We start from the raw sequence: 12885 nt of genomic DNA, 5'->3' as shown, positions 1-12885 counted from the left end.
GCCCCCCCCCCCCGGAAAAAAAAAAAAAAAAAAAAAAAGGCAAACCAAAACAACAACAAAAAAAATCCACAACAACAACAACAACAAACAGCGAGAGCTGGAAAAATGTGCAACGTCAACGCGCTCGGAGTCTACGTGTGGGAGACGATCGTTTTCTTCAGGTAAGGCTCGGGTTTACGCGAGGAGTGTGTGCGGGCTGGAGCGCCGTGCCCAGCCCGAGCTCGGGGCACAGCCCCCGGGCACAGCCTCGGCTCAGGACAGCCGCGTTCCGCCTTCCCCGAGCTGCCTTTTGGCCTCCCCCCGGTTCCCCCGAGCCTGGCTCACGCACAGCCCCTGGGCTCGGGACTTTCCGCGGCTTTGGGAGTTACTCCGTTTAATTAGCACCGCAATCTCGCCAACCGCAGTGCTGAAAACACCGACCCCGGCTGCTTGCAAAGTGACAGCTAGTGGCGGCTGGCAATGCTGCACTTGAATTTGCCCGGGTAAATACTCCCACCTCGCCCCCTCCCCATTCTTCATATTGCAGGTGAGTTCCGTGGGATGCTTTCACTGCTCATCTGTGAGGGCTCACCCTCTATCCTCAGCTTGCTCTGTTCTAAAGTCACAGAAAGCAAAGAAATAACCTCCTTCCTTCTCAACTTTTTTTTTCTCTTACATTGTTTTGAGTATCCTTCCCTTGCAGAATATAAGCGAAAGCCAAAGGGGACGTGGGGAGCTTTTTGCAGTTATATTCATTATCGCCCAGCTATGTTTTGACCGTGGTTTAGATGTGTTCGGTTTCTCTTTAAGGCTAAGATAGAAGGAATAGCTTTAGTCTTAAAGAACTGTTTCATGTCCATCTATCCTTGCAGTGCTTTTATTAAATGGACAAAAAAATATTGGAAGATAGAAGCTCCTATACTGCACGAAAGATGCAGCCTGCTGTAGCATGTGAGAGATGCCAAATACAATTGGAGAAAAAAACCTCTGTCACGACCTGAACTTGTTCATCAGTCTTAGACTTCATTTCAGTTGCGTGGCTCTTACTTCTGCATTTTACCAAAGTGTCATGTTGTAGTTTAATGGGAAAACACAGACGTTATTTGCATACACATCACTGGTATAATACTTACCTTATGATTCACAGTAGCAGACCTGCTGATACTGGCCAGACTTTTCTAGCTAGCATTCTCTTTCCTTTTGAACACTAAAGTCTTTCCAGGCATAAAAATCGAGATATCCCCACTTTTTCCGTAACTCCACAGGAAATCAGAGACAGCAAGATTGCAACATGAACTCAAAGCATTTAATGTTTAGGAAAGCCAAAAAAAAAAATTCTAGAAATAACTAAAATCATCAATCTCTGAAAAGCAATGTCCAATACCCGATACTTCAGAGCCATCCTTTCTCATCTTGTGACACTCAGACACAAGTGTATCACAGCACTACACAATATAGTGAGGTGGATTGAAAGGGAGAACATGTATGTGGCAATAAACTCTTAGTTAAAAACAGTGTTGAAGCACTGGGTAAAAAAAAAAAACAAACCAAAAAGCCCCCAAACAAACAAACAAGATTAAACAGCACAAACACTAGAAAGCAAAAAGAAAATAAAAGAGTCTTTTCAGGCTTGCATTTCCTATGGCCTTGGTATTGAAGCCTCTGTCCATGTCTCCTCTGAACAGACTGAACAAGTGAAATTGATACCCACTTGTGCATCACTCAACACATGTGAGCACTTACAGGTTCTCAGCACATCAAGTACAGTCCTGGGCACTCAAAACCTTGGTAAACAAGTCACTTCAGATTCTAATGAAAAGGTTCATAGTATCATAAATTATATACATGCATATGGGGTATATATGATTAGGTCATATTGCATACAAAAGGTATTTCTGGAAGTTTAGTTTTCCCCAAATTAACATTTAAGAACATTTGAAAATGCTTTAATTCAATTGCCGGGGGAGGATGAAATCAAATTGCTTTATATATTGCAATCATTTTCCAAGCAGGAAAAAAATAATTAGAAAAAAAAAAATAAATCAGTAATTCCTGCTTAGAACTGACTCTACACAATGTTTTTCCTTTTTTTTTTTCCTCTCCCCCTTTGTGTTATATGTTCAATTTATTACAGGCCAAAAATCTACCAGCCTTTCTGGTCCAGGAATAGCTTTGCTATTTCAGTTTCAGTAAAAGAAGTTTATTCATTAACAGTCATTCATAAATTTAGCATGCCAATTACTCAGTCATACACAATGTTTAACAAACTCAAATCTGATAATCCAATAATCCATAAGAGAAGTATGCATGGCTTTAAATTACAGAGTGCACCACTTTTTACTGTCAGCCTGTCAAAAATATTCTGGAAAGAGAATCCATTATGTGTTAGTATATGTACCACACAAATATAAAAAAAATATTAAAAATCCAGTGTTCCAAGGAAAATTATATACAGCCAATATAGGAAATAAGACTAGATTTGTTGCTTAACAAAATCTTCCCCCACCAGCCTTTTAAAAAACAAGACCCTGTGGGAAAGAGTAACAGCTGGTGTGTGAATGCAAACATTATGGTATTGCCAATATGATATTTGTTTCTGTTACAGTTGGGGTGTTTTAGAAGGAGTTTGTGATACGTGGCTTATTCCGACATGCCTTTCTTTATGGAAGAGCACTTCCCATTCTGCTACCTGCCTTCTCAGACTGCAGTCACTTGGCTGTGACTAAGGCATTTACTGAGAACCTGGATAGAGGCAGGGATGGAAGCTGGGTTGGGGTGGGAGATGAAGACTGAGGGGCTGCTTGACCAACCTTTCCTTACAGATATCTCAGTAAGGCAAAATCCTATTTCTTTAAAACAAATTGGACAATATTCACATAGGGATTTCCAGATGTTCTGATTGCATCTGTGGAGACATGTACCATCATTCTCCTGAAGTCTAACTACATACACTGCACGTTCAGTTGTGAATTCCTTCACGCAGAACAAAATGCTCCCCTATCCCATGATGATCTTGCCTGGACTTTCTGTTGTACCATCACATTTTAATAGCTGCAGTGGTCCAGAAACACCACTGCATAAGCTGGGGGTAGGAATGCACCTTGTACAAGTTAGGACATAAAAGATACCCCAGAAATTACTCCTTACCCAACTGGACACTGTTGAAATTTGAAATTCTTTGGCCCTGATTTTTGTCCTAATTGCACTTCTGCACATCAGGAATCTGCAGCACGACCTTCACTGAATCAAGATCAGAGTTGGCCCCTTCTGAACAGCAATCTGTCAGCAAGCAGGAGTGATTCAAGGCTACTGCTCCAAGTGAGTCACAGGCTAAAACTTGCTGCCAGCCTCAGTCCCTACTGGATTGCTCCAAGTGGCATGTTTATATTCCCTTCTGTCAGTAATGGAGCTCTTAATTTCCAGTTTTTAAAACAATAAGAAGGTGCCATTGTAAATATGATACCTCAACTTTTGGGAGAGGAAAGACATTCTTTCCTAAGACAGTCTTGACAAGTTAGGGTGACTGAAGAGCTGCTGGTTTCAGCCCCTCAAAAATATCACAAAAGGAAAAGCAAGCAAAGAAACAGGAGAGTAATGTGCACCACATCTCTAAGGCTCCTGCTATAGCTCTGCAGTGCCAGGTAACATCTCAGAGCTGCCTGAGTGAAGAACCAACCAGAGACTTCCAGAGCCACAAGCAAAACAGCATAGCAGATATTCTCAATACTTAAAGAATATTTTCCTCATGCTTACTAAAATCTATTAGAAGTTGTGCCTTATGACCTGTTGTGCCTCTGCCGAGCCTGTCATCTCCTCAACGAAATAAAAATGATTTAGCAAAGTCTTGGACTAGATGGCTCTAAGGATACTCTTTAGTTGCTTTGGTCTGCAACCTTTAATAGCCCCATTAGAGACCCCACTAAAAGGGTTACATGTCTAAGGTTTGAAAGTGTGACAATATAGACAATTCTAGAAGCCTTTATAAATCATTCTGGAAAGAAAAATTAATTTGGTGTCATCGCAGTAAAAGCACAAAATGTCTGGGACTCTGCCTTCTGCAGGGACTGTAATACATCCAGCCAGCCATCCTGATTCTCTTGCATTTTAGGCAATTAAGACAAATCAACATAAAGTATGCAAAACATTTTCTAACAGTCTGACCTTAACCTTCTTCTCCAAACAGCTGTCTTAAACAACTCCAGAACTGCTATTTGGATAGTTCAGAACAAAAGAAAGGCTCCACAAATGTCTGGGCAAAAAAAACAGCCTCCTTCCTTCACCCCTTACGTTTGGTACAAAGAGCAGAAAAACACTAAATAATCAACTTGCTTACCAAAAACATTACAAAACAATGTTGCAGTTTCTCCCACGCACTAATAAAATACACTGGTGCTGTGCAGATTTTAGGTAATACAAACTGGCTGTCCACCTTGGCTCACTCTGAACATTACCCTACACTGCAGCAAGTCCCACTGGCAGAACACAAAATTACTGTGCAAATATCTCAGGGGAGCTGCTTCTGGAAGGAGACTGATACGTGGAGGGAATGGTGGGATCCTGCCCTTACATGTAAGGGCACTACAGAGACTTCCTTCAAGAACAAGAATTCAGACATGGGAATTTGGTCCCCCCTTATTTCTCTTCTCTCATGAAAGAGGTGTTGGAGAGCCTTAGGTGTGAAGCAAGTCAGAAGCAAAGGGCCCTCTGACTCTGAGTGCCCCAGATTTAACAGCACAGCCTAAAGGCTACGAAGTTCACTCTGATTCTAGGTAGAGAGGAAAGAACTTGTAAGCAACAGCTCAGGGCAGTTCCCTGGTCTTGGGCAAACACATTTCTTGTTTGCTTATAAAATTCATCTCACTAAATCCTCATGAGCTGACCTGGATAGAAAAGGATCTCAACATCTGAATTAAGAAGTTAATCAATGTCCAAAATTAAATTACTTTATTATTCCAGCCCCAACCAGCAATCATTCATCTGTAATAGAAAACCAGCAGATAGGTCTGTTCTCATTGCATCCCAGCATGCAGGTTAAAAGGACTCTCCCAATTTCAGTGTCAAGAAGACGTCAGACCACTTAATGAATATAATTTTCATTTAGGTACTGATGAAAGACAAGGGTCTTAAAAAGTAACTCGTGCTTTAAAAATCATAACATCCAAATCAAACCCGCAACATTTAATTATGTTAAATCACATCATCTATTTTCCCTTGTGCATTTTCTATAACCTGGAGCTTTTCTGAGAATCCCAAAGTGGCCAGTATTAGGACAGCAGATAAGCTGTTAACAAATTTTTACTTCCATCTGGTTTATTTGCCTGTATCAGCTCTCACTGTTGTGACACATTAAATCAGGGTCTCACTATTTCCAGTAAATTACCCCTTTGCTCTCATTACTGGGCTAACTTTCTACTGACCTTTATCTATCAGCAAGAGTACAAATTATTTCTATTCTTATGAATTATGGTTATACTTGTGCACATCACACCATTCAAGAAAAAGGGCTCATCATACCCTTTCACCTGCTAAAAATGCCCTTCCAGCATACCCACCCCAACATGGTTTGATTCAATTTTTTGACTGACAAAAGATATCATTCCAAGAACATTTGATAATTTCAGTTTAAAAAACAAAACAAACCAAAACAAAAACAAACAAAGAAAAACCCCCAAACAAAAACAATCACCACAATAAAACCCAACACCAACCCAGGATAAATGAAGCAAAAAGGAAGAAGGGAGAAAAGCAGGAATTTTTCCTGCTGCTCCACTGCAAGGCACTGGAAAGATAGTTAGCAGCCATGACCAGACAACTCAACACCAGACTGGCTGCTGACTCCCAGACCTACTTGCACAGCCCAGAAAAGAGCAACTTTTGCATTGAACTCAGCATAATAAAATCTTGCTAATCCAGCAGGTCAGTTCCCCTTAAAGGGACAAAAATAAAACTGACTTGTTTCCCTCACCCTTCCCCCAAAGTATCCAAACTATTTACATTTGTGTTTACAAAGCCGGACAACAGAAACCATTTCCCTCCAGCAGAGGTGGTTTGCATTGGTATTTCTTAGTCAAGATGATTGTTTGGTGCAAAATGTTGTTCCCTTCACCTCTTGGGAAACTACTGATATGCTTTAGCTGATCTAGTCCTGGAGGTCTGCATGGTTTGATCCCACTGGTGCAACAGATCACATACACATCTGCAAGCTGCTCTTAAAACTCTCTGATACCTCAGAAGACTGAGGCACAGAAACTGAAAAATCAGAAATATAGCTTCTGTCCCCTCAGTAAGACCAAAGCCCAGAGAGGGCCTGCAGAGAACAGAAATAGATAGAGACAGATGCACCCATCGTTACACATGCTGAGCACTCCCCATTATGCAGACAATTGTTTCATCCATATATTGCACCATGGTAAGCTGCTGATTTGGGGGCTGCACCACATCTGGCTGGTACATAGACAAAATTGGCATCCTGTAAATACATCTCTGCTGGATCTAAGTGCCTGTGAGAAAAGCAGGGGAAATCTTAATTTATCAAACCCCATGAAATTTGGGCTTTGAAAGGGAGGGGAAAACAAAAGAACACACTTTTACATCCCTGCTTTCCTTATGATTTGTCCCCCTTCATCCTTTCACTAAGGCTCATGGCCCACTAGGGAAAAAAATTGGGAAAAAAAAACAAGACAAAAAACCTTAAAGCCTGAGCAGGCAGCCAGGGAACTCTCTAGTTTTCGTCAGTGTCTCCTTGCGGGGTGGGCGAAGAGGGAACACACTACCAAGAGGTTGCCAAGACAAGGAGTGTCGCATGCCTGGAACAGCAGGGCTTGCAGTGCAATCAATCATCGCACAGGCTGCCTTCAGAGCAGAGCCGCCGACAGCAGCTCCCCTCGGTGCCTGCCCTGCCAGCAACGCCCGCGACCACTCGCCCAGAATGCAAATCCCGCCCCCCCCCACCTCCGCCAGGGCTGGAGCAAACACACAAATCAATTAAACAGCAACAGAAGTGGGATCGGTGGTGGATCAGACCACTATCGCGCGCATGTGGTTCAGCGGCAAAATGCAGCTGAGCCAGGAATCGTGCAGAAAATCCAGCCAAAACCATGGGTTTCTCACCTTTACGTGATTTCCCTTGATTTCTTTTTTTATTCTTTTATTTCAGCCGATGCCAGTAAAAAAGATGCATTGTACAAAGCCCCAAGCACAGACCCCCTCCTCCCCTCTTTTATGGGGCAGTTAAAAAACCTGAAAGCACAAAAGGGTCAGTTTTTATCAGCACCCTTTAAAAAATCATTAGCTCCAAATGTCGGTGTGGGTGCCAAGAGTCCCCATGCAAGATGGATTCAGTCCCCCATTACAGCAGGACCTGCTCACCACAGGTATTACCCCAGTGGGGAGTAGAGAAGCTCTGGGTTCCTGGATGAGGGACCCTTTTCTTATCTTGTAAGAACTGTGAACCCAGGCTGCAGACAAAAAAGTGACTTTCTGTGGGGTATATCCTGTCTTTTGTTTGCTCCCAGTGCTTTCACCCTCTGAGCAGGGCATTAGTTCTTGGCACACCCACACACAACAGAGGCTTCTTTACTGCGCCTCTCAAGATCTCATTTACAAACCAAAATGTGTTATCCCACCTCTCCTGACACCTCATGTGCCTGAGAATTGCAAGCATCGTCCAGCTTCCAGCCCCATCCATCACACCCTGACACAGAGCTCTGGGCTTTGGAATCATCTCCCAGCAGTGTGGCTGACAAAGTACCAGCCTCATCAAACACAACGTGCTCTCTTGCACCAGAGTTGGAAAGATGGAGTTTGTTTGGTCAGGGAGCTGAAGAAACCAAAGAGGGCAGCTGGAGTGGGGAGGAAAAGAGCCCTCCTGGGCAGGGGACCCAAGGCTCAGTCATTAATTCCAGAAGTTATGTTTCATTATAGTTCATGAATAAACTGATAAATTACACAGGAATCACAGACAGTACAGAGGGAATATTCAACTCTAGCGGGGTATTTGTGTGGCAATGACAACAACTAATTCCATCGGAAAATATCAAAATGAGCTCTCTTGTCACACAACTCATTTTACACAGCACAAAATATGCACATCAGAGAACTCCAGTCTTACTTTGAGACCCACAGTTTTGTAGGTAGGTTACAGGGGTTAGCTCAGGTGGCCTTTTCAAAGGATCTGGAGCAAAAAGTTTCACTTCAGAAGATAAAACCCAATCTGCACCGCATGTCATATCTCATCTCTTTTAAAAGAATTTTATTCATACTGCTTCTGATTTAGGAAAAAAAAAAGTTACAATATCCTCACCCAATCTTAACGAGCAGCATAAATCCTTAAACTAAAACTAATTTTTAAAGAGCTGCCGTAGTGAGCTATTTGAACTGATGGAAATGCAACTGATAGTGAGACTGCAGAGCTATAGATAGAAGAGCATCCACGATTTCTCGTAATTCTCTGACACTTGTCTGGTCTGTGATCTAAAACCTTCTGACGTCAATTGAGGTTCCCACCGCAGCTCTCCGTCCAAACACTAAATCAAGAGCACACCAGTAAAGAGAATATTGTTATCTAGATTATGAAGCCTCATCTCGTAAAGACATTTTCCCCCTTTATCTACTGCATTCAGGAGGGCTGTCTATGCATAACTTTAAGTATCTGACTAGCCCCCGACTATAAAAGGAATATTCAGTGCGTGTGAAGCCAGACACATGCTTTTGTCTTTGCAGGGATGGTTTTTTCCCTTTGTTTTTCAACAAAAAAAATGCAATTATAACTTTCTTTTTCCCTGTAAACCCTTCAGTACATGCACAGGTAAGAGTCAATGCTGGTGTTCACTGGGTCTATTTCTCAAGTGATTAAAACCCAAGCTTTGACTTGTGCTTCTCCGTCGTTTGAATTTTGTTTTCAAACCTGTCTCAGTGGCTTAGGATCACACATATCTAGAAAGTCACAACGTGTGCTCCAAGAGCTGTAGATGCTTCTGGAAGAGGGAATTGAGTTGAGAACGTCACTAGAGAGAATGCCTGTGGCTTGAAAACTAATTTAACAAACACTTTATTTTTTTTTTAAATGTGCAATAAGCAAGAATGATCACTAACAACAATCCTTGTAAGAGCAGAGATCTGCCATGCAACTGAGCACTATTTCCACGCAATTCATTGGTCTCCCTGTGCTCTTCCCATCTCAGCTATACACATTGGGCAGACTTCTCCCCCCTCAGCCAATTGTCTAATCATTTATTATTTTCTTGTTGCTCTGTCCAGGCAGCGTCAGCAAATGTTCCAAGTGCTGGTGTCTTTCCACAGAGTTAATCAGTGTAATTGGGATGGTTTATAGTTCTGGACAGGGTGTTTTGCCATATGGCATAGGAGCCATGGGCTGCAGGAATGTGGCAGTGGAACACAGAGACATCAGATTGCTGCAGTCTGAAGAGATTTTTCTCACTTCAGTAAAGTTGTTGCAGGTTTCCCTGGATAGGAATGATCACAGAGGGTTAATTCCCTGAGATCCATGGAAAAGTGCCTCCCAGTTTTTCTCCTCCTGTACAGCCACGGGGATCAGTGGCAACATGGGTTGTTCAGGACATTTGAGAGTGCTCTGGGATCCTTTGAGTTAAAACTTTAACTGATTACATCCTGTGACTACTGCAATGCAGTTACTTCTGGTGCAAGAGCTAGAATTGGTTTAAAGAGCTCACAGCAACAGAGCACAACCATCCAGGGCAGAGACATTTAACAAGTCTACTCTTTCCTTTTTGTCACCCCCTCCTGCCATGAATAGGGACAAGTAGTAGTTTACTGCCCATTTCTTTCTCAGAGTGAAATGTCCTCACAGGGTCTTGAATTCTGTAGTTCTCCAGTCTCACTGTACACAGCTATTTTCCTCTCTTGTCTCAACATCCAGGCCTCTTCCATGTGTCTGTTGCATAAACACTCAGTTGAATCAAGAAAACAACCAAGTCCAAATTCCCTCCCAACCTCTGAGAGTTAACTTTGCAACTTCACCCCCATATCACACCCCATGTCCACTGGGCAGGGGCTGTAACTACCAGCAGCTGAGCATGACCACATGGACTGCAACCACTGCTGGGCAACCAGCACATCTGTAACACTCACAGCTCCTTCTACTCAGCACCATGATGGGCCAAAAATATAGTATTGGGGGTCTCTTCTCCCACACACCCTCCACTGTTCTTTATCCTGCCCACCTCTAATGTTGTAAGCCAGGAATTCAGACAAGGTGATGGAGAGAAACATGCAGGCAATGAGTTTCATCCTTTTTAATTGAATTGCATATCAATATTGATTGTGCTATTAATTTTGATAGTAAATCTAATCATTAAAATAAAAAGTCTGCCTGCAGTCTCTGCCAAGCCTTCCCAGCCAGGGTCTGGCAGCAGTTCCCTCCAGATAACATGTTGGTGTGCAGTCATAAATAACAGTCTGGGTGCAGAGTTTAGGGCTGCCCCTTTTCATTTCACCAAGACAATCTTCTGCCTGTCCTTCCTGCCTCTCTCCAGTTGCTGAGGACAAGATGGAGACAGGCAGCTCCAGCATTGGCAGAGGCTGAATCCAGGCTGGGCTCTGCTGAGCTCCAGTATCTGCTCAAGGGACCAGGAAGATGGTTCCAGGAAAGTAAGGAGGGAGTTATCCTGGGCAATCCTAGTTAATCATGGACAGCACGATGCCTTTCTGTGCCCAACTATCTGATGTTCTCTCTGCAACTGCACCTCTTGGAGCCTGCTGAAGTCAATAAAGCTGAACTGATGAATTCTCCTGTGTCCCTGAGCCCCCACACTGCTCTAGCCTGGCTTTAAAGGTAACAGGGGAAACAGTTACTCTGCTCACCTCAGCCTGCCTTAGACCTGATGGGTATTTCCCTCCCCTGGGATATCTACTTACAGAATACACAGCATTTGAAGGACAAATGTGAGGCAGCTCACCTGAACACTATTCCCAACACATCCCTGCCAAGCTTTCTGGCTTGCTGCATTTCAAAAATAAACTCCCAACAAACCACATCAGAAAGCTTTGCTGAGCAGCACTGAACCAGGGTAAGGGGTTAGGTATCTTTATTTCTTCTGAGAGTCCAACCAGAGAAATAAACCCAGTGCTGTTCTCTCGAGCCACTGATGTGGTACCACTTTATCCTCACAGGGACTTGAGCCTTTCACACTTGGCAGAGATATTTCCTCTGCAAACACTTGTTTTGCAACAGTTTGTTTCTGCTTCCAGACATGATTTTTTTTTTACATCCAGAATTAATGATTAACAATTAAATTATTTGACAAGGGAATAGAGGCCCTGTGTTAATTAAATTCCTTCATCACTCCTCTTTGCAAACTAAAAAAAAAAAAAAAAATTTAAAAAATTTAAAAAATATTTCTTAGTATCAGCATTCAATCAGAACAGGGCAGTTTGTGATGTTGGACTTAATTAGATGGACAGCCATGGGCACACCCAAAGGAAAAAAAAAAAGGCATGACAATAATGCAACAAGGACCATGCAAATGAGAGGAGAAGGAGGAAACAGCCAACTGGGGAGCCAGGAACTGAACAAACAGACGTGGCCAGACTGCAGAAGAGCCACTTTCTAAACCAAATAATTGTTTATAAGAATATATCATCTGTTTAGATGAAACAAAATAATGCAGACAGAGTAAACAGTGCCACAGAGAAACCAGTGATAGGTGTCCTGCAAAGCCTGACTGCTCTGTTTTAAGGAATGCAATCCTGAGCAGCTGGGCTGCTCATCTCCATCAGCTTTCACCTTCCTATCCTGCTCATGGGCTGGACCTCCTGGGGGCTTGCTGGTGTCTGCTTACACGCCAGCATTAATATCAAAAAAGATTATGCTAGTTCATCGACCCTTTGAAGAGATCCTTCCCATTGTAGTGGCTGTGATGATTGCCTGATGGCACTTTCTCAGCCAGATCCACTAGGGATTACACCAGCATAAATAAGATAAGCCGCTGTCTGACTGCTATTAAAATGCGCCGAGACACCCAGCTCAGACAACACTCTTACACCAAAGCAAACTACAGCCTCGGTGCTTTTGTTACGTGCTTTGCCTCCCTTTGTTTATTCACAGAATCAATCTTCTCTCTGAACACCACCACAACCCACTCTAAATTTCCAATTCCCTTCTATTGTCAATAATTTTCAAGTCACTCTTCCTGCCTCTGCTGGGCCAGCAGATGAACAGTCCTGTGGGACTTTCAAGGGTGCTTTTGCAAGAAGTAAAGGCATGGAGAAAATCCCAGAAAGCTCCCAAGGCAGCCCACAGCACTGGTCTAGACAGACCTGGAAGAGAACAGAAGCTAGTAGTATTTTGAGTGCTGTCTGAGCTAAGCTGCCATTGCAAAGCTCAGTTGTCACAACCAGAGTGAAGATTTTTGGGGTTCTGTTAGAGAGAAACCATCCATCTAAAGCACAGTGGGGTGGACCAGCCTCTCTGTAGTTCCCAGTGGTTTTTTCTACTATTTCTTCTAAGCTAGAGAGTTGAATCATCTCCCTGCTGCTGGAAAGGCTTTGCTACTCCTTCATCGCCTGCCTTTCTTGCCTTTTCTTGTTAAATCTAGGGGGAAGCTGTTACCAGGTCGTTATAGGAAAACATCTAATAACCAAAGAGAAACTAGACAAAACTCAGAACTCATCCTTCCCAGGTCACCTGGGTAACAACACACAGCAGACAAATAGATTTAAAAACACATATTTGGAGGCATTAAACCATGTTTGACAGTTCCAGCACTTCCCCAAAGGTGTTCCCAGGAACTGCTCAGAGATGGGCACGAAGCTGCAGAAAGCAGTGGGGCTGTGAGTCTGACCCTCTCCCAGATGCTTCTGGGATTCAGTTATCTAAATAAATACTTCCATGTAGGAACTGAGCCCATCAAATTCATTTACTTGCAA

The 12885-nt window shown here is 43.0% G+C and overlaps 1 protein-coding gene across 2 annotated transcripts in view; it reads left to right on the top strand.

Moving 5' to 3' along the window:
• The first annotated feature begins 50 nt into the window (after positions 1–50).
• The window catches only part of GLRA1 (glycine receptor alpha 1), a 36913-nt gene continuing 24078 nt past the window's right edge, over positions 51–12885 (top strand). For both annotated transcript variants that reach the window (XM_017834775.1, XM_017834774.1), the window contains exon 1: positions 51–161. In XM_017834775.1, coding sequence (XP_017690264.1) covers positions 106–161 — 56 coding nt within the window. In that variant the 5' untranslated portion in view covers positions 51–105. The remainder of the gene's footprint in view (positions 162–12885) is intronic.

This window comes from Lepidothrix coronata, unplaced genomic scaffold, assembly GCF_001604755.1.
Source record: "Lepidothrix coronata isolate B3197 unplaced genomic scaffold, Lepidothrix_coronata-1.0 Scaffold240, whole genome shotgun sequence".
Lineage (NCBI taxonomy): Eukaryota > Metazoa > Chordata > Aves > Passeriformes > Pipridae > Lepidothrix > Lepidothrix coronata.
This window is presented reverse-complemented; position numbering and strand designations above follow the sequence as displayed.